Genomic DNA, 25,794 nt, shown 5'->3' with positions numbered 1-25,794 from the left:
TCACATTTTTTTTACCCTTCAATTTTTTCCCCCATGCCATCGGCGTCGCGACGAACCAGGTCGAGTGATGCAAGGTGAAGATTGATGCCCCCCCTCCCCTGCACTTTGCCTCGCCTTGGCTTTGAGGGCTTGAGAGGGGCTTGGGAGGGGGGCTGATGTGCCGACTTTTCCATCTACCACTGGCCACTCAGCTTGAATCCCTTGTCGATCGTCGAGATGCTCAGTTACGGTTGCATTGGCATCTACTGCGGTCATAGTACAGAAACACCGCCAGCACCTGCAAAATTGGACATCCGAATCACCAAAACCCAACCCCGACGAGATGCACCCGTCCCAGCGACCCAGACAACCAGACCCTACCGAGCACTTCGTAGAGGTCCCAAGTCGCAGATGGGAGCCTAGTTACGTGGGGTACCTCATTTGTGAATCGTGCATACGGAGTACATGTTCGCCGACCATGGCCAGGAACTAGTTCAAGGAAGCTGTATGAATACTGCCATCTGCCGGTACCATTGTGCATTGTCGGATCCGTCATCGCGAACGCCGGGCCCGTCTCGGCACGGCAGCTGAGGAATGACCATTGCGAAAGAGACTCGACTGCATCGGGCAAGGAGCAGCCGGTTGCCTGTAACTTGTCCGTGTCCTCTTCCGACGGACAGAGAACAAAGAAAGCAAAGGCCGTCTTTCATGGTGCCGGCCAAGGGGGGGGACATTGAAGAGGGACTTGCCGTGTGGTGCCCGCGATCTAGACTCCGCGAGTGTGGGACCCTGACTCGGGCGGAGTTGAGGGAATGCTTGCGCTGGAATCGATCCAGATGGACGAAAACAGCATAGACGCCTCGGGGACTTCTGAGCCCGGCGCCTTGAACACAACACTAGCCCCGGCGCCCGTGACGGGGCTCTGCTACCAAAATATTCTCCGCCCGCGACAGATATTGTGCTACGAATTACAAACGAGTGGATTCGGGTGGGCTGTGGATTGTGGCCTGTGGTCTGTGGGCAGCGACGAAACGAGAACCGACATCCCCTCCCTTCTCCTCACCTGCCTTTGGCACCGGCGGCCATTTGACGGTATCTCCTGGCCCGGTCTATTGTACAGCTGCCTTACTATTCATACAGACTTTGCTCCGTTTCTGCGCGGTGATTCCACCTGTATATGTGCTGTGCGATCCTGTGCGTTTCCCCATGAGGTACGACGTAGCAGCTTGCAGCATTCCACTTCGATAAAGTTCTATAGGTTTGTATAGTCATCGAGGATCTTGCTGGTGCCTCGGTCGCGTCGCAAAGATTATTTTGGCGCGCCGGTCCAGGGCTTAGGATCAAACGGTGGTCTAAACTTTCTGGTCTGGCGATCACTCCAAGACTATGATGTTTAGGGGTTCGGCGGTTTCCTACACTTGATCTGTCAACTGGTGTGGAGACCAATAGGTCGTTTTCTGAGCTGCGTCTCTATACGGGGCTGCGACAAGAATAACTGCTGATGGGACGAAAGCGCAACTTATTCTTTGGTTTCCTCACCTCCCGTCCCGATAGAGGTCAAGCCTCGAGGACGGAATATCGGACGTTTCCAACGGCTTGGTGGATGACTAGGTTGAAAACGAGGGGCTCGGACTGTAGCAGAAGAAGCCACCGCCGTATATGCGATGTAAAATTCTCGTTGATCAGCGGACGTTGTGTGAGCCAGCCCCCCCCCCCCCTTGAGCTGACGAAGTGCGCCACCAAGAAACGGTGATGGATGTTACCCGCAAGATTCCATCTATCACACGAAATTAATCGTCTCGCCTTGATACTCACTCTGGAGTCTGGAGAAGAATTCCCCAGAAATGATATAGGTTGTAACTTTGTAAGTAAGTCCTATTGCTTGAGACGGCACTTGTCTCCTGACACAAAGTGTCTGATGTCGAGCTTGTCCCTGTCACCCACCAGTGGCTCGGGGGCTATCTTAGCGTTTTCCCCGCAAGTTCGACTTGTCAAACGAATCCCCAAGCTAGGGCCTAGAGGTGCGCTGGTGCTGGTGCAGACGCGAACGCTGAGGCTGGCTCATCCTGTCTCGAGCTTCCCATCCGCCAGGGGCGAGCGAGCGAGACGCGACGCGACGCAGTCGAGGAAGTGAGTGATGGTTGAACGTATGGACAGTCGCAATAGCGGCAGCTCTTGAGATGACGGCTGGACACTGCTAGCCTGATGAAGCCAATCTATCCACGCCTCTCAGTGCGGACGCGAAAGCTCATGTCATCTTTGCGATCTTGGAACGATCTCGGGAGGTATGCTTCTTGACATGAGGGCGGAATTCCGATCGATTTGCCGAAATCCGTCGACAAACCGTCACTCCCTTCGCGGCGAAGCTCGATCTACGATGGGGCTCCTGTGCACCATCTGGGCAGAGATACTCGGTATGGATACAGAGAACCCGTGCGGATACCGCGTGTTGATAGTGATAAGGCATCACAAATCATTGCGATGAGGTCCTTGGGAAGCCGGAGATTCGACAATCGACAATCGACACCCTGTTGGCTTCCATTTCGTGAAGGGTGGGTTTCCTGGAGAGCAGAGGGTCAGAACTCGCTTGGAAAAATAGCCTCGGGGATGAGGGCTGTTTCGTGCTAACTGGAAAAGCAGCTAGCGGCATCCGCTGCTTCGATATTGGAAATGGGATTTTCCCTTCGCTTGTCTATCCCCCTGTCATCGGGCACCTCGAGGCCGGGCGAGGGACGACGGACGAACGGGCCACCCCTCCACGTCAACATTGTCGCAGCTGAGATCTGCCGGGGGCGGATTTACCAGGAATACCGAGCCAAACGCGAGACTGGGGGGGGGCTCATATGCCAGGGTTTGAGGACGACCAGATTCGAGGTTTTCTGTATCCGTACTTCGTACTGGTGTCCTGGTCAAGCTCTCAGTCAGTGAAGCACTGAAGTCAAGGTAAAAGGGGGGGCAATTGGGGGGTAAAGATGAGGAGGGGTGGTCCAGCCCTCTAGGCAACCTTCGTTGAGTTCCTTGCAAGCAGCTGCAGCATCCAGCTTGCCCTGCATCCCATCCATGGATGATGGACCTACCATGTCCCCCCTCTCCTTTTCCCCTCCACCTTCAACTCCCCTCTCCACCATGTCAATCACCACAGTGTGCTGCTTCCCCTGCCCTGTTTGTAAGGCCGGTAGCCCACTAGTTCCCTTCTCCTTGCTTCAGAGAATTTCCAGAGGGCTGGAGCACCGGGAGACCCTTGGAGGCTTCCCAAAATCCCAAGCGACTTGTGTAGAGAGCAGGGGATGTGATGTGAGGGCATGTTCCCTTTCCCTCCTGGCTACCCCTCGCTTAATTGTGACAGCCTGCGACCCTGTCTGACTGCGGCGGCGACGACTGGGTAGGTATTCGACAATCGCAAGTACACTACCTTTCCGTCCAGGCTAATTTGCACTGCAAAGTGGTGGGAAGTGGGTACTCCGCGACTCCATACCGAAGATGCCTTCCAAGATACCCAGAAGACGCATGCGGAGTCGAGAATCGGAGGAGGCGGACACTGGGCAGTGACAATGGCACATATCAATTACACATGCCTCGGTGGAATGAAAACAAAAGTGCGGTCATCCAAAGTTGAAGTGGAACTTTGGACAAGGAGGCATCCATACTCGGTACCTTAATGTGAGAAAGGGCTAGAAGCGACTGCTGGCACTTGTGTCGAGTAACAACGATGGCAACGGTGACGGTGAAGGTGGACGGAGGACCGTGGCACGGTCTCGGCCGGAAGTGGCCGCTGGGAAGCGGTCGCGCCTGCCCAGTGCCCTCGCAGCCTGCCCGGCATCTTCTCTCGGTGAGCTCTCTCAGAGGTAGGAACCTGAATCAAGGTGAGGTGCACTTCCACGGGCATGCAGCCGTCCACGTCTGATTGGACCAAATCAACATGTTGTGGCTACTTTACCTTAGCCATTCGTACCTTCCTCGGTCCTACCTCTGTACCAGGGCACCTCGCCTTTTACGAAGCAGGCACGGCAGGCACCTTCAACTTCGGTGCGTTCCTGCCACTCGCCTGCACAACACAACCACTTTGGCGCAGAGACACCTCACGTCACAAAAGTGGTATCCTCCGTGCCTTCTAACTCGAGTAGTTTCTCACATAATCTGGAAGGTAGGTACCTTTTAGTTCGGAACCATCACCACAGATGGACTGTCCCATCGTAGCAACTCCCATACAAGTACCTTATGCAAACGGTTAACAATAGCAAAAAAGGCAAGTACAGATGCGAACCACGGGCATTATCCTCTTTCCCGGGTTTAACTTGTGTACCAGCGACTTGTGTACCAGCGGGGAAGGAGTGCTCACGGTCGTCTTCACGATTCCTTCTATTTGTCTTCGAAGCTGCGCTGGACCTTCCAGTGGCGGGACCTCGGGGAAATCCCGGAGTGACATTTTGCATCCCGTTGTTCTTGACCTGGATGTTGGATCATGGATCCCTCTTTCCCGCCGTGCCCGCCTCTTGTCGCCCGCTTCGCCACTCGCCCAATGGAACATCCATCCTCCGCGAGTCCTTCTATTACGGGATGCACCTCACCGGGCCAGGCATGCCACGGCACCGTGGGCACCTCAGCACCTCAGTCTGTCATGTCCCTGCTTGCGAATCAACAACTTAACCGCCACCTACCGCTACAATGCCTGCGCCCTGCCTGTCTTCCATGTCTAAATCATCGTCTACGAATGCATGTACGAATGCATGCCCGCCTTTCGACTTCGAAACCATCCCCCCCTCCCCGGTCGCTAGGATTCTCATGCTCACGCTCAAATCACACCTCTCACCGCTCACTTCACGGCCGAGTCGGTCGGCGTCCGATAGAATTTGAATACCCCCGGTCCTGCACGCAATTGAATGCTTCACAAATTCACAATATCATCACAGCGCAATTGCCGCCGTTGTCACCGTCGTCGATGTTGCCTCCCCTGCGAGCTTGCTAGCTTACCAAGTATTCGAGCCTCTTTTCTACCCATAACCTACGCGCTACCGACCGACCGTCCCATGTTCAGGCATGTCGAGACAGCCTTGCCTAAGTTAATGCCAATGTGGCCGCGGCTCCTTCAAAAACACCGGCGTCAGCGCCAGGCCAGGAACCGACGCCAAAGTACTTCTTAGGGCTACTGCGTGCTCAAGAAGCTCAGGTCCCCCAATTCCCAATCTACGGGCTATGCTCGAATGAACTAGGCAAATCCCGACACCCTGGTTTGGGGGTTCACCAAGAAACGCAGCCCGCTGCTAGAGTGATCTGTCGCGAAGGTTAGGGCGTCGACAGATCTCAAGCGACCCAACCCGCTGGGATTCGACTAAACAAGCGTTAATGCCCCGGAGGGGCACAGTGTCTGCTTCTTCTCCAAACTTGTTGGTCGCCCACGCGAAGGAACGGGAACCAGTCACCCAGTCTAAGCCAAACCAAACCAAACCAGTCCAACAGCCGTTTTCTGTCGCCCTTGACCTCGCACCTACATACCACGTCCCTACAGAGTACTCCGTATCCGTTCACACAAGCCCATACGCAGTATGGATGTTCAATGCCAATCTAACCTTGGGATGACCATCAAACATGTTAGCGGCCATGTGTACAAGCTTACACGTTTGTTCCAACGACAAGCCGCCCGGCCCAATGTTCCGGGACAACTAGTTGCTACGCCGCCCTTTAGTCAAGCCCAAGAAGAGCCTCCATGAAGCTAGTGTACGGATACACGAAGAAAACAGCCGCCCAGAGTTCACTTCAGCATGCAACATGTGAACTTTTGACATCTAGGCGGGCGATGCTGGGTATGTGTACGCACGCTCTCAACTGTCACCGAACCCGGAGCTGCGGCCAGTCAAAGCGGCACACCAAATATCCATCCGTACATTTCGCCTGACAACCAAACTCGACAGCGGCAAGCGCCCGTCAGCCCACAGCCACACTCCCCTAAGCCGTCCAAACAATCGATGCTCAGAATCGTCGCCGTCGTGACCTACGGTATCGGCATCATCCTTTGCATCGATCTAAATCATGCGTTTCTCCGAATCATGAATTTGACAATCACTTGTAATCTCGCCGACAGCCGCAGCAGGGCCGTCAACCGCTTTGCCCGACGACAATAACCTCTTTCCGTCTTTTTGCAGCATTCGCCCATTTCATTTCGGCGCATAATTTGACCCTCTTCCCAGTGAGATATAACCCCATAGCCGGCATTTTATTAGCGCCACTGGAAGAGAGAGAGAAAGCAAGCAGAGGTCCCCTCACCTTCAGCTATGCGCAGTACGTCCATGCAGAAAAGAAGAACGACAGAAACAACATTCAGACAGGATAGACCCATATGGGGTCGCGGATCCCAGAGGAACACGAGAAGTCGGAACGAGGTCGCGCGGATACCTCGGGACGACAAGCAGCAGGACAAGGTCATCAGACCCAAAGTTTCTGACCGCATTATCCATGCCATGATTCCAATTGCCTGAAGTATGCAGTACCTGAGAAAAAACAGCCACTCGCAGGTCTATCCTACTCCTCTTCCCTTGGCTAACATCCATGTCGGCTGCTGCTGGTTGGCCATCTCACTGACGGTCTTTTTTTTCTCTCGTCGTCGAATCTGTCTGGACGGCTGCCAGTCAAGACCCCCTGAGCTTATGGAGTACCTTGGCCCTGTCATGGCTGGATTCGTGTCATGCCCCAGCGGACAACCGAGTACAGTACTGCTGCGACACACAGTTAAGTATTAGACCAGACCTGGATCGAGGCGAGAGAAGCCAGTCACCGAAGCCTCTGCGATTTTGGGGCCTGTCTACCCCTCCTCACATGGGCCTGGGATTCTGCTCGCACGTCCCTTGACAAGCTCAAATACCACCTCAGCGAGGCACTCCACGTGCAGACTAAAACTTTGTACGCCCCCGATGTCTGCACTCTGGCCGATACTGCCTCACGTGGAAGTATCCACTGATGTGCAGACCATGCCGTTCAGAGCACGACAGTCCTACCGCCTAACCTACGCCATAGAACAATGGCTTGACCCTGGGCAACTATCGTATGAGCGCCTTCGATGTACATACCGTCTCGCCTGGACGAGCCCGTGTCAGCCATCGTGGGCTGTCGCATATCTTGGTGGACAATGTTGCACAACCACAGACATACTCAATGGAAGTTGTGTTGGCAACAAGGTACTGGATCATCATCTCCGGTGCTGTTGATGAACGCTATGAGCGTCGCTAGGGATACAAGGTAGTCAGAAGAGACGGGAGATGGCCCCAGACCAAGGGCAGCTGGACAAGGTTGTCATCGTGCTAACCTCACAGCCGCAAGGTAATATCGCGTGGTACCGCGATTTACCTCTGCGTCTTTATCGCGGATAGCGGCGACTTGAAGGCTTGAAGCGGTTCTCCAATCGACTTCAGTTTTGGTCGTTGCCGTATGCTTTCCTCCTCATTTCCCTTCTTATCATCCCCTGTCTGGCCGTGTACGACTCTTCTCTCTCTCTCTCTTCTGATCCCTCGCCGCACGACTTCCCAGCCAATATCGGAAGCACACCTCGGCAGCAAGGATTTCTCTCCATCCAACAGGCCCACCGATGGTTAGAATGGGGTCACTTTCGGCTGTTCTTTGCATTTCGGGAGGCATTCGCGTCTGTCATTTGATGCCCAAGCCAAAGGTGGGATTTTGAGTTTTTCGTGGGGCTGGAACCAATCTCGCAGCATGCAGCATTGTCTACACAGGGCAAGTGTCTTACTCACACCGCCTTTGTGCCTCTTTCAGGCTGCAGAACGAGAGGTTGCTAATTCGATCGAATACGGGTGGATCTTTTGGATATTACTCGGATTCGAACAATTCACCGGCGAATGAATACTGCCCACGGAATCTTTCAGCATTCGACCTTGGTCGTCTTCTCCCCATTGAATCGATGTGTGGTCAGTTACGAATCCTCACGAACATATCATGGTCGTTTGAACCCATCTCACAGCACAGGAGGAAGGTGTGCACGGCCTCGTCCAATGGGAACTCAATGCCACCACGATTCGAATGGGAGAGCCATGCAGCATGCCAAGTGTCAGGTATCGTGGTCTGCATAGAGCTGCTCTGGAAAGAACAGATCCCGTACACCAAAGGGATCAATTGATGGATATGGATCGCCGCAATGAGCAGGTGTCAGCACTCTTTCCAGCGAGGCCAAGAAGCAAGTTTCAAGGCTTGTCTGGGACATATGTTCCTGACTACGGATACCTGACTCCCAACGCTTCGAGGCTTGTGCAGCAGCAGGAGCAGCGAGGGCAGAAGGGACGGACGCCTCAAGTGCCGCTAAAATGATGATGGAATCATTGCCAAGGTTCAGGAACCAACCCGGAAAGGCGCCTCTTTCGAGCTATTCGACCGCCGACAATGATCCCCCGTTGACAAGTCGCTCTAGCCGATACGTCTCACATGTTGCTGGAAATTCCGCGAGGCCAGACCATCAAGGACATTATGCGACAATGGCATATGGCACCCCTGATGGATGAAGTCATGAGGCCACCAAGCGGTCAGATCCCCCCGAAGGTGTCACCGACTTCCTGGCAGGACCCGATGGTGTCAAGCAGAGTGCCGCCAATTTCAAGCCCCCAACGCACAAGGATGCTTCATTCCTCTGGTCGAATTGGGGTGGGTGCGTTGCGCTGGCTTAGCAGACAGTGTCTAAGAGGTCGATATTGACACTGTGATCGCAATCGGTACGACCTGCATGTCCTTAGGTAGCGCGCATGGATAGAGTGCTACCTGGATGCTGGGAATACGGCTTATTTCACTCGCCGCCAGTTGGTCGAGTATCACACATCCACAGCGGCAAGTGACGATGGTCAAAAAGCGGTACCCGGACCACGACCAAGGAGACATGCGCATGTGGACAACAAGCAGGCCATCAGAGCCATTCCCACATGCCTCTCTCTCTGGTCGAAGGAGGGCGAGTTAGCGGTGAAGGGACCACAGAGGAGAGCATGGGAAGGCCGTGCATACCCGCTAGAGCCGGACGGCTGAGACGTCTGCCCTACGGGTGAGGGAAAGGGAATGGAGTAGAAAGTATTCCAAGGAGAAAAAAGGGCTTCCGGCTCCAGGCTGCAGCAAATTGAGGCACCTATCACGACGGCTCCGCTGCTTACGCCGCGCCTATCAGCGTCCGTGTGTACGAGCATACGGGAACAGTTGAGATCGGACACGCCAGATTCCGAGAAACACGGCCGGCAGCGGAGCAATCCAAGTGGAGGTACGAGGCGAGGAGGCGAAAAGACACTCAGTCGACCGGCGGCAGTGGGAAAGTCGATTTTCCCATCTCAGTTGCCGTGGACCAATTTTCCTGGCAATGGTTCACATGGACATGAAGATCGCCCTCCTGCTTCGGATCCACTGCTTCAGCTGTTCATCGACAGTACGGTCTACCTGATCATCTTCACTACACGGATCCAGACAGGGCTCACTTTGACACACGATGCGCACATGTCCACCCCAGATAGACAGACAGACAGACAGACGTCGATACCTACTCGATAGTCTCTCAGGTAAGGCAGCCCTCAACATTCGGCTATCCCCATTGGGCCAATCCGCCTCGTTCGTGATGCATGCTTGCACACTGCAGTTCCATACCTTTATGATGTATCATCGCGCGAATTCCACGAGGGGGGCAGATTCCTTTCCGCTATCCGGCCTGGTCTAGGCGAGCGGCCCATCGAGCACCGCATCCCCACAACCTAACCCTCCCTTGCAGCTATCGGTGCTGTCTTCGCTGCAAAACGTCCAGTACACAGAGAAGATGCTACCAGGCGCTTCAGCTGTTAGTCGACGTGTGCGTCAATTGCACACTACAGGTACCTCCCCACGCTTACTAGCTCAGCGATTCGCCGCGATGGTTGAGCCTACTTGGTGATCCTGCCATAAAGAGGAGGTATGTTATACTAGAGGCGCGGCCAGAAACATTCTAGGTTTCCACGAAAACAGCCTTCGTTGTTTCGCGGGAAGACCTGGGGGAGTCAACTCTCGTTGAAGCGGAACTCACAACACGAAGGGAGCATCGAACCCCTTCAGCCTGGCCGGTGTTTCTTTCTTCACCAGCTAATACGGCTGCCTCACCACCGTATTGTGACTGGTCCCTCTGCAAATTGTCTTCTGCATCAACACCGCAGAACCTGACTCGCGACATCTCATCAGTGGCTTGGAAGAGCGCTCGTCTTACGCATAGCCAGGGATTCTTGCTCTGTCGATCGGCTGCTTATTTTGCCTGTCACTGATCGACACAAGATGCTCCACGCGCCCATCCCTAGGCGCGAAAGAGCGAGCTACAGGCAATGATGATCACTGAAGAAACTGGCGCCTCCGCTAAAAGCCTTGAAAACCCAAGACCGATGGAGGATCAATCGAAGATCGGTTACGTGGTGCCGCAGACAGCGGTACAACCGCACAAGACAAGCTGACTAATCATCTCGGCCGACCAAGCACATCCCCGAGTGTGCTGGAATGCTTCTGCGTCTAGCGTTCGGAGGACAACCGAGAAACCAAGTACGACGGTTCTTCCGAATAGTGCTGGAGACGCATCCTGCGTGCCATGGCCATCCGCATTTGAGCCATGTCCAATCAAATCCGGCAATTCATGTTCGACCGCACGGCACATGATGAGCTCCAGCTGCGGGCTGGCGTGAGCAAGCGTGGCAGGTTAACCACCATACAGCCTAGTTGCATTGGTGTCGGCTTAGATAGGCGCCGCTACTCAATCAGTGAAATCTACGGGGTACCAACCGTCGTGTGGTTGCGGTACGCATTGGGACTTCGACTTGAGCCTCACCACGCCAACCTCCCATTTGGGGTCCCGGAAAGACTTCATTACTGTGCCGCCATAACCGGAGAGGGGTCATACTCGGGCCAACTCATCATTTCCACCGTCGACTCGTACAGAACTCTGGCCGTAACATGGATACTCCGATGGCTCTCGCGGAAAAATCTGCGTTGACGAGTCTCTCCAAGCTCAACATCCCCGAACCTCTCAACCCGGCCAGAGCAATGAGATACGATAGGGGCTTGGGCAGACGAAACCTGTTCTCGCCGGCGAAGAGATATCGTCGTCTTTCCCAAGGCCGATGATCTGCATTCGCCGATATCTGACAAGGTCGGGCCCAGTCTCGACAGAGTCTAGAGTATGTGAGCGGCAATATGTCCTGCGGTTACCCTGCCAGCCAACGCAAATCATGGTTCTCTAGCGATGCTTATCATCCCCGGATCACCAGTCAAAGTAGCATCGATAATGCCTGTGCTGGAAGGGCTGGTTTGAGTATTCCTTCTGCAAACCGCGCGTACTATTGCGAAGAACTGTACCCCCGTGAGTCGAACTCAAGAAGAAACATCGGATGATACAGCCTCAAGTATGCCCATCCTTGCTTCCTTTGGCATGTATTGTTTAGGCCCGAGTCCATGGACATTCCCCTTGGTAGGGTGACGACCACTTTCGCTGCGCATGCTTCATCCAGATGATGCCGAACCCCTGAGTGGCGAAACTTTCGTTGGCGGCCAGACAAGATGCTACCTGGATCAGATACGAGCTCAGAGATGATGGGCGTTGAAACCGCCTGGATGTTTACAAAGCTAGTCACTCATCCCAACAACAGGTTGGTCTTGTCAGTGAACGTTGTCCGTGCGAGACCATAGTCTAACAGTCGCATTCCTCCCGCAACCCGACATGCGCCGGCAAACCGCATACAACTGTCTTTTGGGTTCTCGTACAACCGTTGAGGCTGCTGGATAGTATGAAATTGACTTGGGATGTCTGCCTGTTCGGCCAGCAGCTTCCGAATGGCCTGGTCAGACTACAGAGATCCAAAAGCCGCCGTCGCCGCCCTGGATGCTACTAGGGCCCAGGCAGCTTGGTGAAGAAGACAGAACGACAAATATCCGACGGCATGACTATAGTAGCAAGTTACAGTAGCGACGCTCTCGCCCACGCCACTACTTTGTCCTTGTTTGGTTCTCAGCACTAATGATTGCCCTACTATAGCTCCCGGGGAGAAAAACGGTACTATCGTACTCCACCAACGACTGTCTACCAACTAGTTGGTGATCTCCTTTGTCCTCGGCGATCTATGAAATGGATAGTGGCGGATGAGTGCTCCAACGTGCTCCCAACGGTGCCGACTCCCTCGCTGGTTGCGATACAAGAAGCACACGACTGAAAAGCCCGATGGTGTACATGCGCTAGAGAAGATGCAGCAATCGACCCTTGAGCCAGGCGTGTGATACGACCAGGGAGCATCAGCCATTCCATGGCTAGCGGGTTGTGACCAGTTCTCACGATTACAGTTCTTGATCTTCTTGGTGTAAGTTCTCCTCCATCTCACTCTCTCCAACCGGCTTGGCATTCGTAGGGAAACACCGCGCGGAAGAGGGACGGGAAAACGTTTCCTGGACTTAAAGCCTCGAAAGGCCTTGACTGGAGCCAATGAGATTTCCGGCGTGTTTGACGGCCATTTTGCCATGTGCTAGCAATCAAGAACAGATTTGGCTTGCATCAGAAGCAGCTGTCGATATAGTCCTGCATTTGACAAGTCGTCTCGGTGCCTGTTAATACCATCTACGGTTCAGCTTCTGCCTGCGCTTGCAGAAGTGGCTGGCACAGCTCTGCCGTGGTGCCAATGGACAAGCAATAATCAGCGGCGTGGGAGCAATCTCGGAGCAGAAGAGCCGATACGCTTCCCGTCAATGGAACCCTAAGGTTGCACCGACAATACGATTGAGGTGGTCATCAAAGCATCACAGATGGATTGTACGGATACTCTGGTACGAAATCCGGGCCTAAAGCGCGATTTGCGCCTATTCGAAAGGCGGCGGTGATGATATCGAATTGCACGACTCGCGCTTGAATGTCGTTGAAAAAGGGGTTTTGGGTTGCATATTCCCGGGTGGGCCTCGCGCGACCGGGGCTGCGCCGATCCTTGTGAACATCATCCGTCGACCAGGACACCACGTTGTTTATTGCTGCTGTCTCGCCGCTCTCTAAGCCCCAAGCACCTGGCCCCGGGTCGTACGCGAATTCGATTGGGGAGCCTTGCTTTTCTCCGAGCTTTCGCGCGCGCAAAAGCCAAGTTGCACAAAGAATAACGCCAAATGGGAGGTAACATGGTGCGGCAATAGTCCACCCTTTCAGTTGGGACGGCGACACCATGTAGGTACCCGGCTGCGAAGCGGGCAAACGGGGGGGGCAGAGGGGAAGCTAAGCCTTGAATGTAAGACGGACACTCCCTTTTCTCTGTCTTGAAGCCGCCCTTCTTTGGGAAGAAGTCTTGAAACTGTAAACATCGGATTGTGGCAGAAGCTCGAGGCACACAAAAAAGAAAAAGGCGCACAACAGTGTCCCGAGACTGCGGTCATGGTGTTCCCTCTGGGGAAAATGGGGAAGCTTCCATGCCGCGTACCTTATGCAGGTGAAGCAAAACTCAACCGAACGAGACGGGTTTTACATAGCTCGCGACTCTCCGCTTTCCCCTTTCAAAGATGAGAAGATGACGCAAGCCTTGTCCTCAGCCTCTTGTCGCGGAACATCTGGTGAGCAATGTTCCTCATCTCAACGTCGGGACATATGGGCACTGACAGTGAGGGCAGGACCAAAGAGGCGCGCCGAATCGGGTTCCATCTGGTATTCGAATTGGTATTGGTGTCCCGACTCCCCTGCTCCCTGCTTGCAAGTTTACACCCACAAAGTTACAGACTTTTCTTTCCTTGCAAAGGTACGGATACCAGGCATATCTGAATGTCAAAGGTCCCCGACAGAGTTTGGGCCCAGAGCGCGCCACACACGTCGACATGGCCTCTATCCAGTTAGCAGTTAGCGATTCTTCAGCATCGGTTGACGGCTCGCTCTGTTTCTCGCCATTGCGACCTACGGCAGGCTAGCTGATGCTCTCCCGCTCACCAGAAGCCGCGGCGGTGCATGCCTACTGGTTCACTCTAGGCGTCCGTCGGTGTATACTACGAGTACAACCACACGTCCAAACTTGCCATCATGCCTAATCGGGCCTAGACATCTTGGAAGCGCGATTTTGGCGCGCCAGTCAATGGTTCAGGAAAAATTGAGCCCTGCCCGGGTTTGAATGCAACAGTAACTCACCATGAGACAAGAGGCACAAACGCAAGGATGAATACGAATCAAGCATGGCACGCGTGGGTATGGTATTCAACCACGACCACGATCTTTTCACTCATCCCTCCGGATACAGGCTCCCAGAGAAGAGTCTCATACGTATGCGTAATCTACCCACAAGAGAGGTCTCAGACCACGCAGGACCTTCATCTCCCCTGCCGATTATGTGTCCAATCACAATGACAGCTCTAAGACATCACGCCGAAATAAACTTTCTCACCCGTAGCGCTCTCTCCCTTTCACCGTATTCGACAACGTCCGTAACGAAGCCCTTTGGACGAAGAGTTGGGCACATTTGCACAGGCACAGGAGGAGCTATCAATGTCAACCAAGTTCGGTATTGCATCCCACGCCCACACGGACGCTTGTTCGTCTCCAAACGCACCCCCTCTCTCCTGCCCCCTTACCAATGCCCCCTTCCCTTCTCTTCCTTTGGCACACTCCCTTCCCCCAGCGGGAAGCCCGAGCTCACCTGGAAGACGAGGAGGGATACAGAGAAAGATGAAGATGAAAGATGGAGAGAGCTACGGTCCTACGGATACAGCCCCCAACCATAGATTAGCGTCTTTCACCACTCCTTCCGGCCTCAGGATTGCTTCTCTTTGTTCCGCCTTTTCCCCCCCAAGCCCACTTCCTCAAACATCTCATGTGGAGGGAGCGTCTCTATCCGCAACCACGGTAGAGTCCTTCCCAACAGCATAAGCAGCCTGCAGGACCTCCTCGATCGAATGACTCGAGGAGAAAGCCATTCTTGGGTACCGTCTCAGTCCAGGACATTGGAATACCGTACCCTCCTCCTCCTCCTCCTCCTCCTCCTCCTCCTCCTGAGTTCTATCCTCCCTCAATGTCTGTTCTCCCCGCAGAAACCCATCCATGTCTGTTTTGAGACGGCACATTCGTTCATCCAAACGCGGCAACAGCGGACAGGAGACAAGCCACTCTGTCAATGCAGTAAAACCAACGAGACGTGATAAACCCTGCCTTCTCAGGCACACGGCCTCTGGTTGACTGGTAGAGCCCACCACACCTTCTAAGTGAAAGGGTGGATTGGAGGTATCAAGACTTGTCCAGACCCCAGGCTGTACTATGGTAGACCCAGACACACACACTCTCACCCATTCTCACGCACACACACCCCCGAGTATCCATCCTCTCCTCTCTCTTTCTTTTTGTGGCGTTCCCTTCATCCCCTTCTCGGCCTAATGCACGGGATCTTGGGTAATTAACCCGAAAATCCCCAAGCAAATTTCCCCCAGCGTCGCATGTAGTGGCGCACTTGAATGATTCGTGCCAGCCCGTCTTGCTGCATCTCCAGTCTAGTGGAGATCCACGTCGTTTCCATCCGACAAGCGTCCAAGAGGCTCTTGCAAGTTCCGGGTCTTGATTTCCTTGTGGTCTGTTCTTTCGGTAGGGCGGCGGATGAGAGACGGCGGCGGGAGTGATGTAGGGTCAACGAAGTGACCAAAAACAGAGAGAGAGAGAGAAAGAGGGAGAGAGAATGGACGGGCTGTCCAAGGACAGGGTTCCCATCTTGGCCCCCTCTACTCTGTACAGCTCAACGAATGCATACACTGCTCCCTCCTCCTCCCCCTGCTACCTCCCACCCTTCCTCTCACGGCCTATCTACATGGCTACGGATTGCTACCTACCTACTTACGTTTTTGGCCCCCTCCCCTTTCCCCGCCGCGCTAGGTTCGAAGATCTTTTATTCCTCAACGCCATCCGAGGACACCCGGTGGCAGTGCGGAAAGAGCGCTGATCTCTCTTTGATTTGTTGCTTTCCCAAGGTCTCCATATCTGCTTTTTCTTTCCTGTTACTCTCTGCTCCGTGCAATTCCCTCATCTGATACTGCTTGCATAGGGCGTATCGGATGCGACGACTCGGAGAGAGCTGTGTGAATTGTAGAGACAGAGGAGGCAGGGGGTGTGACTGTCTTCTCAATGGGTAAGATTTGCCTTACCTTGCACGGTATCTGGCCTAGGTACTCCGTACCGTACTATCCGTTCCCTTTCCCCCCTCTCCTCGTGACATGGCGCACGTTCGTGTCAAATTGGTACTCTTTGGAATCAATACCAGTCGCGGGAGGCGGGGGGCGGACCAGCCGCAGCTGGATGAAGTTTGAAGCGGAGAAAGAGAGAAAGGCGTATTGCGTAACTTGGCGGGCGTTTGTTCGCAAGCCTCCTCGACGTTCTATCCTCATTTGATTGTTCAGGGGGTGAAGGACGAGGAGCAACAATGACAAATTGTTCCATCACGGAAAACTGGTGACTATCAGTCATCATCGGTCGTTAGGTCATCCGTCCCTCATCCGCCCTGCCCGCTTCTCCGGTTTGAACTCTGTCAATTAGGTAAGGTAGGTAGTAAGCTGGCCGATTGTCGTTTCGGAAACACTCCAGTCTGGCGGCCGGCCGTCTTTCCCGGAGTCGACTCCGTGACAGGTACGCCGGGTTAACGCCATAGGCATAGGACGACAGGTCCGGTCGACCAAAGACCAAACGGCGGTGCCATGTCGTCGTCGGAACGTGCACAACAAACAGCGTACTTTGTTCCTCCCGTCTCGTCTCAAAATTCCTGTTGGTTTTCTTCCTTTGATGGTTGGCATATTCCCTATCCCCCCAAGTCCCCTTTTTTTCATCCTCCAACGCTCACGCCGTCAGCCGATGACTGGTGCTGGTGCTGGTGCTGGTGCTGGCGCTGGATGTCGGGCGTCTTTTTGGCGTGGGATCTTCTTTCCCACACGGGCAAGCAGCACGCAAAACACACGCCCCTTTTAGCCAAGCCTAAATCTTCTTCTTCTTCTTTTACTTGTGATGGGATTATCTTGTTCCTCTTCTAGTGCCGTTGATTTGATATGGGAGACGTGTCTAGCGGACGATTGTAGCGTTCTTTCTAGGAGAGCTTGCCTTGTTGCTCTACGCTACCTATTCTCTTGTTGGCCCAAATGGCGCAACATCGCCCTAGCGGGCGCCTCCTTTGATTCTCGAGACGGCGTCGACTTTTGGGAGAATTAGGGTTTCTCTATTGATCTCTTGATCTTTCTCTTTCTCTCTCTTTTTCTCGCTGTCTCTATGGGACTAGTTTACCCTCTTGGGCTAGGCCAGGTCAGATCCAGGGCGTGTGGACTACTCTTTTCTACATCTTGTTTCGTTGTTCATACATGTCATGATGGAGAAAGAGGGATACCGGTAGGTGAGAAAGAGGAAGAGGCACTTGATTAGCCCCCCCCCCCGGTATGGGGGTGGGAGGATGGAAAGGACAGGCACTGGAGGGTACACGAGCCAGCTTTTCACCTATGATCAACCGGCGTCATGCGGTAAGACTGGCGGAGAAACAAAATGAGGAGCCCACGATGGAGACAAGTGTGAAGAAGGGGCCGGAAGAACGAAACGAAAAGGGGGGGCGTGGCAAGTAGGGAGTAGGGAAAAAGGAGACTACGACCGCTACTATACAGTAGGGGGAAAGGCAAAAGTGTCGCGACATCATATCTCTATTTGTCTCCATCGATACGATACACGGCCTTGGCTTACTTCTCTCGCGACACGAAATGGTGAACCAGCGAGCAGAGCTGATGGGACATGACGCGCGTTAGACCTCATGCGCGACAGACGAGACGGATGAGAGAGAGTGAGAGAGAGGAAAGCCCACACCCGTGGTGATGTTGCCAAGCTAGTTCACTGTCCGAGGTCCTCGTCTTCTGTTCTCTACTTTGTCCCGCCTCTCCACCGGTCTTAGTTGTTCCCGGGAAGGTGTGCTATGACACTTTTGCGCTCCTGTTCTGAGCTTTCTTGCGCTCGACCTTTTTTTTTCCTGCGGGCTTGTCATCTGGTTTTCCTTTCCTGCTGGCTTGGGGGCCGTGAGCAAGTTGAACCAAGATTAGCCCAGAAAGATTGGGAACAGGTGGACGAGGAGACTAGTGAAATGGGGGTGGTGTGCAATCGGTGTGTGTTCTGCGAGAAGGATTCAGGTGGTGACGGGTAAAGGATGAAGCTGTTTCTGTTAGAACATCACGGAACCCTCGAGAGGGTCAGTTCTCGGCGCGTGTTGAAGACGTGGACGTGTCGTGCCGTGTGGTGCGTCTCTCTCCCTCTCCTTCCCACGGAGGTAGAACACGTAGCTTAGCCAGTTGTAAGTCAGCCACCGAACTAAACGTTGAGGGTTTATCGTGCTCCCCCATCCCCCATCCCCGGCCATCTGACTGGAATCGACGATGAACAGTGCTTTCTTGGTGCTGGTGCTGGTGCTGGCGCTGGTGTTGGTGCTGATGCCATGCAGAAGCCCGCGTCTGGTCTGTCTTCTTCCCCCCTCCCAAGAAAGTAGCTGCCGCAGTCCGGTCTTGAGAGTCTTTGCTGTTCCCGCAGTCTGCGGAGCCTTGGGGCTGGGCCGGGCTGGTGTTGGTGCTGGGGCGTTTGGTCTGAGTGTTGTCAGATGGGCCGCTTCCTTTCGGGCTGAACTGACGCCCGTGATCATTGATGGGATGTGATTGTGATGGCTGGGGGGCACGGGGGGAACGGTCAAGCAGGAAGGATTGGAGAAAGGCTGTCTTGTTCTGACTTGTCTTGTCTTCTTTCCAATTTGCTCGTGCGCTTGCATGGCCCTAGCCCGTGTGATTTTCGTTCGAAAAGAGGGAAGCAGTCGAACTGCGGCCGCTTGATGGGAGCGTACATGCCAGGTTTGATCATCTGATTTTGGGTTTTGCACTTTTTCACGATGGAATTGAGGACGCGCAAGGGGGCGGGCTGATGGATGGATGGTATGTACGGAATGGAGGAGGCCAGGAGCAAGCAATGCAGGATCCGCTTGAGGTGCCCGGTGTTCTGGACTGTTGGGATCTCGTCACATTACAGAACACGAAGCACGAAAAGCAGGTTTCTGATGCAAAGAGAAACTTTTCGTGCGTGCCTTGCGTTCGTGGGGTCGTGGACTGGGGGGGCCTGGGGGCCTGGACCGAAGACTTGGCTGTCTGCTCGCAGGAGAAGAGATTCCGAGATTGCTAATTCACTCGCTGGTTCGCGCTTTTCGTAACGATGTTCGTATTGAGGAGGGTGTTGACCCCCCCCCCCCCCCCCCCCCCCCCTTGTCTGATTGCCCTGTTCATTGCGTGCCCGTGTGGTTGCCTGTTATTTCTTTTCACGAGAATTGCCTGAGCGGCGGTTCGTCGGTCTTCTGACTTGCGAGTGATAAGGGGGTTTGGTTTGTCCTGTGAGTGACAAAGGTTATGATGGATATGAGAGGGTCAAATCGGGCAATTTCAGATTGGGTCAAGGTGAGCATGGAGGATGAAGGTTTTGTAGATCCGGTGTTCGTTGTGGATGCGTGGGAATGTGATTGTGATGTGAAGCTTGCGTGCATGTCACGATTGTGATTGTAGTGTACTGGCTCTGCAGTTCAGCTCCTCAACTGGGACTAACTTGCGAAGCACGTAGGGGCAGCAATATCTCGTAAAACAGAGTTTGAGGAGAGGGGCTGGCCGAAATGTCCAATGAACGTGCATTCGTGCCTGAAGAGATCAACACGAAGGATGAACGAAGTACGCAGATGAAGATCGAGCCGTTTCTCTTCGTCCCGCGGCATCTCGTGTCTTTTTTGGCTCCCGGGAGGCCGCCTGCTGTCCGCCATTATCGAACCCCACGTGGGTATGGGCGAGCCGGTCCGCGGTTCGTAGAGACGAAGTCGATGTTTGTTTGGATTTGTGTGGATTTGGTTGCGTACTTTGAGGGAGTTGATTCGGTGTAGGGAGCGATGGAGGGAGTGAGGAATGGTAGGTGGCGTCCAGGAGAGAGATCCGTTGAACGAGCCGTTCGAATGTCCGTCATTTTGAGATCGCGAAGCTATCCAAGACCGCGCCGCCAGTAACGTCCTCCACCGTGGAAGCTACCAGTTCTCCCCGTAGTTCCAGATCGCGGCACGCCGGCGATATCTCTTGCGCTTGCGGAGAATTTTCATTTGGTTTTGACGGCGTGCAATGTCGAGCATGAGGTTTTGGACGGCGTTGGACTTTGGATTTAGAAGCTTTAGAGGGGGGCCACAAACCTGGAGAAGAAGACGATTGGTGATGTGAATGGAGATTGTCTGCTTTGCTCGAATGCATTTGTACCCGGCGTCTGAAGGAAGCAGATCTCGCTCCGAATAATGTGATGAACAATACAACTCAGGGGCAATATCTCGAGTTCCCTTAAAATCAATGTGGATTCCATACCCATCCAGTTGCGAATAGCCTGGTTGAACTATCGGAGCTGTGAAGCTGCTGCGGGATCAGATACGAACACTGCTGCTCAACTTCTCGACACGACTACGAACTTCCCTACGTAAGACCATGAGGATGGTTGAGATTGCCGTGGAAACTCACAAGAGCTGAGGGAAGTCTCAAATTCATAAATGACTCCGGGAATTATGATATCAATGGTAGTTGTACGTCTCTGAGAAAAAGGGGCATACGTAGAACCCAGTGAGCTGCAACGCAGAGAAGGAAGCTTCTCGTCTGCGGTCTCGTGGTGAACTAATGTCGTCCTCATCCTGATGATCTGCCATGACGAAGGAGTTTGGCAGCAAATAAGGCCCTCATACGTGGCTATCGACAGGTTTAAAATGTTTCTTACTATCCAGCCCCTGAATGCATTTGTTTTGGAGTCATGGACACCCAAGTCCTTGTCCACAGGCCATTGCTTAGCCCGACGTTTTGATGCGGTGCTCATATCGGGGTTTCCTGATATTAATTCGTCGTCACGTACGTGCCGAAGGCAAAGACAAGCCGACTTGCGCCTAGTGATAATAGAACGGATGTATGATGGCAAGAATATGTAATCACCATACATGCAATCTTTAGAGATGTGAGCGGGGAAATCATGTAGAAAGAGAGTACGGAGTACAAGAGTTTATCACATCCATCTGACCATCGTTTTCCATCCTTCGAGCATAGAAGTGTTAATCAGAAGCTATCGGTAGATTCTGTGGCTACCCAAGACTCTATCCAGGGGCATAACATAACAAGAAGCCTATAAACGATCCTTGGATCACCGTACGAGAATTGACTCGCCATGTGTAGCTCACTGAACTTCATCAACCTTTCGTCTTTTTCATCACCGTGAATACGTTGAGTTGACTACTTGGTCTTCCGAGACTCCATAGCATCAAGTTCACCGAAATTCGACTTCATCTCCGACTCTAAGAAAAGTTCTGCTGGGACGGCCCGGAAGTACGAGTCCAAGAGTTCGCCACTACCATCAACCACATCTCGCTGATGCCGACAAATCACGTTAGTGTTTGATCTCCATCTAGCAGGTATGCACCATCTTACCTGAGACTATACGCCTTAAATCGTAGAATCGCGGCAATAAGAAGGAGGCGAGCAGTGATCAAGACGGCGCAATTGAGCGGCGTGAATGGTGCCAACTCCATGTTGAAGAACGCACGCATAGTTTGGTCACCGACGGTGAGGATGTGGGAGTGTCCGTCATGCCCGCCAAAGTCTCTTTTGTTCTATGGCATCTTTAACAGGAACATCGGTCGCACTACTATCTACCAGCCCGACACCTATACGTGGCTGAATACGCGCGGAGGGACAAATTGAGAGACACTCCCGCGTGTAATCGTGTTTCTTTCTGGCGGAGACACGGAGCAGCTCCCAGCATGTCAATCGGACAATCCTCAATCGACGCATGTGGGAACGTGTACTATCACATTTCAAACCCTTCGGCGTGAGAAACAAACAGGAAGTACGGAGATCCAGACGAAAGTACTGAATATTTGAAAGATCTTGACCCAGCCGGTTTAGACCTACGCCCGGCGGAAACCGCTGGTCACGGAAATCGCAATCACGGTCTTTCCGTATCATGCTGTCCCGCGTTCCAAGCCGGTAACTTTGTCTCTATGGAATCCAGAACGGTGGTTATCAGCTTTTGTGCTGGCCTCTCGAATCACGTAGTCGTCTCATTGAAACCGTACCCCTCGTTCAGGAGCTATCCTGTCGTCCATTGAACCACATAGATCATATATAGAAGCCGGTCCCGGATACCCGCAGAAGAGCTGTATGATACGAGTTTGCGCTTTTGGCCCAATTATAAACCCGACGAGGAAAGTTCGTAGAGAGGCATTTTGCGAAAGATAAAAGGCCTTTCCGTTACTATTTACATTATTGTTAACATCGATTTTATATGAATGTCGTTTTTATATGAAGCTGTCAATAGACTGAAAATGGCGTCACGGCTATGAGTCAAATAATTCGAACGTCTTTCTACCGACGAAATCGTACGTCACTTCGGTACTAATCTCAAGTGTTCATTGAAATATATCTCAAAGCTTTTGAGTCCAATACAACTCGAAGTCGTCCTTCATGATATCCGGGGTTATAGATGAGATCTGTAGCAAAAGCGAGAAAGTGCTGACGACATTGAATCTACACAGCATTATCTATATATCTTAGACTCTGTTCAGACTCTTCCACAACTCTCTAAAGCCTTTATCCACCCCCCAAATTTCCAGTACTCGTAGACACGTCGTCACCAACCCATCCGTCAGCACCGGAAGTCCCACCGACTCCTCAGCGGGGCCAAAGCCGGCCGCCCCTCCGGGACCCTCCGCAGACCCGCGACCCGCCATCATCGTGGGCCTCAACTTAGGGCAAATTTCCACACCACAGCATCACACACCCAACAACCACATTCGGTTCGGGATGGGGTCGGTTAGCTCAGTTGGTTAGAGCGTGGTACTAATATTTCACCCTGAAATGTTGTGTAATGCCAAGGCCGGGAGTTCAAGCCTCCCACTGATCAATGTTCTCTTTTGCTGGTGGTAATGATTGTTCCAGGAACGAATGGACTTGGGTGATGTGCGTGCTTTTGAGTTTCCTTTTTTGATGCTCTGTGAATGCAAGGTAGGAAAGGCTGACAGCGAGGCTGCGTACGGATGCGTGTGATGTCGAAGTAGATGAGATCTTTGGATGTTGAAGGTGGTTTGTCTGACGCTTGAAACAGCCTCTGGATGGGCTGGAACATTACCACTTCACCATACGCCGCACCTTTGAGATTTCCAGGTTACCTCATACTGGTGAAATAGCTCACTGCATGGAGGGAGGGTTTCTGCCCAGACTCGATGTGTGAGGAGTTGTTGGGGTTTAAAGTACGTTTAGAGAATAGGCTAGAATCAAGGCACCTAGGTAGCTTACTAGAAAACCTCTCTTCTGCGTCCTTATCGCAGCCGGAAAAGAGCTCGATGTTTGTGTGACGCCTTCCAAGAGTCGCCTCCTACATTGATGCACGTCACCGAGGAACAAAGTGAAGTCAAACCGTTCCGTACTTTGCAAGTCACGGCCACTCAGGATTATCACTGCTCTGGACTTGAGAGGTGGTCTTCGGCATGTCCATGAAGTGAGTGCCTCAGGGTATTGGAAACTTCATTACGCTGTCAACCGCGAGGCTGAGTAAGTATGTTTATCGTTAATCAGTGACGCTACCTGTTGAAACCCTTTCACTCCTCCTCCATATCCACGAAAACCTCGTCTTCATACAGCCCATGGAGGATCATGAACCGTTCTGCTGCTGTTCCACAACCTCCTCCTCCTGCAGTCCCGAATACCGCAGATATAGCCGATCTCTGAAGTGCTGGTGGCGAATCCCGTTAGGCCTCGCCTCCTTGAACGTCTCAATCGCGTCCTTTACTGACATTCCACATCGGTCGACCAGATAACACACAATAAAGTATCCGGTGCGGTTGAAGCCGTAGTGGCAGTGGACTCCAATGACCTGCGTCTGGCCGTCCACCTCTGCCCACTTCTCCTCCTCAGCCCTCGCCTTCTGCTGCTCTCGCAACTTATCCACGAGCGCAATGAAATGAGCCACTTCGGAATCCTTGGGCGGAATCTTCGAGACTGTCGCGAACTTGTGATATCGCACTCCGCCCTTTTCCATGCTCCGCGGGTCGTACACCGGCTTGTCGTGACTGATATCAATCACGTCCTTGATGATTCCTCCCCAGTTCTTGACAAACTCGGCAGGACAGTGCGTGTCATCTGCTTCTCGCAGAGTCTTCATCGCTCTGAAGACTGGCGGGCTGCATGCTGGACCGATGGGGTGGGAAACTGGAACAACTCCCTTCCATTTGGCCAAGTTCTTCACATCCCACTTGCCTTCCCGCGAGAGATACTGCAACTGCCATCCGAGAGACAGACGTCCAGTGACATGGTTGGCAAGGAAGTCGGAGATCAGACCAGCCAGAATTCTAACTGTAGCAGGCATGAACAGAAGCGCATGGTTGGCAGGCGCAGGCATGATGATAGACCTGATGACCTTGGTAGGATGCCGGGGCTGAGGTGGGATGTTTGCGGGTGACTCTTGAGGTGTCGATGGATCTTCGAGAGCGTTGTCCGCGTCTTCGTTGAGCTTGCGATCTCGACAGAAGTCTTCGTCTCGAATATCATCTATACTCTCGGGCCCGTGGTCCGTCGGATTCTTTGATGTGTTGACCGGTGCCGCCGCGTCGACGATGGTTTCATGGCCGTCGTCTGACCCAGTCTCGGGCGATAGAGGCGCTTTGCCAGAGAGATACTCCTTGATCTTGTCCACCTCCTCAGGCTTCGTCAGCTTATCCTCCTTTCCGCCAACTAGGTAAACCGGCACGTCAACGCCGGCCCAAACGTCCTTGCCAGGCACGCCGCCTTTCGCAATGCCTTTCTCATAGTTCGGGAGTGATCCCCAGGCCATCCTGCGCCAGACGGGCGTCCGGCTTTGGTTGTTGAAGCGGTCTTGGAGTTTGCGGAGCTCAAGCTCAGCACCGGGACCAACGAATCGACTGACGCTGGCACTTTGCGGGCCTCCCCACCGATCGTAGGCCCTCCATAAATCAAAGATCCAGCCGGGTACCCAAAGCAGCCTTCTGAACAGCGTCGTCTTGTCTTCCGTGGGCGGACCGGCTACGGGACAGATGGCGACCATTCCAACAACGTACTTGCGAAGGTCAGTCTTGTGCGGCGCATTGCGACTCGCCAGCTGTGCGCACATGGTAGTTCCCATGCTATGGCCGATGAGTACGACGCTGCGGTCGGGCTCCTTCTGACGATACTCATCGATGATGACCTCCAACAACTCGCACAGTGCTTCCGGGGTATACGCATCCCATGCCTGCTGGGTGAAATCGGAACGACCACAACCGGGCAGGTCGATGGCCAGACATGATGAAATGTGGACCAGGCTTGTCAACAGCGGGTGAAACTGAGCGACTGATCCTCCCAGACCGTGGATACAGACAAGCAGGGGAAGTGGTGGGTTGGGCAGCTGGTCAGCTTGGAGGTGTCGTTTGTAGAACGTCCTGATACCAGAATAGGTATAGCGCGCCGTAGTGTATGAGCGACTCTCCGAGTTCTCCTTCAGCAAGGTCGGATCGGTAGCTCCAGGGTCATGAGGGTTGGCGAAGCTCAGCCAGCCGGCGCCCTGTTGTTGATACGACATATTGACCACGGAAGGATGGTTCTGATATGCCGGTATTCGAGCGCGTACTAGGTAGCAGTACCGCCAGTATCGTATAGTGAATGTGATAAATTCAAGTTAAACAACGTGAAGTGTGACGAATGATGGAGACCGGATAATGCGCGGGTATCTCTAAACGTAGTGCGCTATAAGAAAATGCCAGGTCGTCTTTTGTTGGTCGGGACGTGAGAGCGTTGATCTCTGAAAAC

General features: G+C 53.4%; 4 protein-coding genes and 1 non-coding gene across 5 annotated transcripts; 2 read left to right on the top strand and 3 right to left on the bottom strand.

The window, feature by feature from the left end:
• Positions 1-791: 791 nt before the first annotated feature.
• Positions 792-1,369, top strand: BDP55DRAFT_628476 (uncharacterized protein; the record flags this gene model as incomplete). The annotated part of the gene is made up of 2 exons (XM_060571905.1): positions 792-1,190; positions 1,238-1,369. 2 exons carry the CDS (start codon positions 792-794, stop codon positions 1,367-1,369), a joined length of 531 nt encoding a protein of 176 aa, XP_060433636.1.
• Positions 1,370-12,733: 11,364 nt separating this feature from the next.
• Positions 12,734-13,153, bottom strand: BDP55DRAFT_628475 (uncharacterized protein; the record flags this gene model as incomplete). The annotated part of the gene is made up of 1 exon (XM_060571904.1): positions 12,734-13,153. The coding sequence occupies one exon, from the start codon at positions 13,151-13,153 to the stop codon at positions 12,734-12,736; it is 420 nt and encodes a 139-aa protein (XP_060433635.1).
• A 6,747-nt stretch (positions 13,154-19,900) lies between these two features.
• Positions 19,901-21,524, bottom strand: BDP55DRAFT_758048 (uncharacterized protein; the record flags this gene model as incomplete). The annotated part of the gene is made up of 4 exons (XM_060580794.1): positions 19,901-20,353; positions 20,476-20,650; positions 20,726-20,888; positions 21,424-21,524. 4 exons carry the CDS (start codon positions 21,522-21,524, stop codon positions 20,001-20,003), a joined length of 792 nt encoding a protein of 263 aa, XP_060433634.1. The 3' UTR covers positions 19,901-20,000.
• A 1,277-nt stretch (positions 21,525-22,801) lies between these two features.
• Positions 22,802-22,897, top strand: BDP55DRAFT_t80. The gene has a single exon. It is a non-coding gene; the product is annotated as a tRNA-Ile (tRNA).
• A 340-nt stretch (positions 22,898-23,237) lies between these two features.
• Positions 23,238-25,724, bottom strand: BDP55DRAFT_383828 (uncharacterized protein). Its single transcript, XM_060567180.1, has one exon. It carries the CDS (start codon positions 25,565-25,567, stop codon positions 23,645-23,647), a length of 1,923 nt encoding a protein of 640 aa, XP_060433633.1. The 5' UTR covers positions 25,568-25,724; the 3' UTR covers positions 23,238-23,644.
• Between the last annotated feature and the right edge of the window lie 70 nt (positions 25,725-25,794).

The sequence above is a fragment of the Colletotrichum godetiae genome, assembly GCF_030913485.1.
Source record: "Colletotrichum godetiae strain CBS 193.32 chromosome Unknown BDP55scaffold_7, whole genome shotgun sequence".
Taxonomy (NCBI): Eukaryota; Fungi; Ascomycota; class Sordariomycetes; order Glomerellales; family Glomerellaceae; genus Colletotrichum; species Colletotrichum godetiae.
The sequence above is the reverse complement of the archived record's forward strand: the minus strand, read 5'-3'. Positions and strand labels throughout refer to the sequence as shown.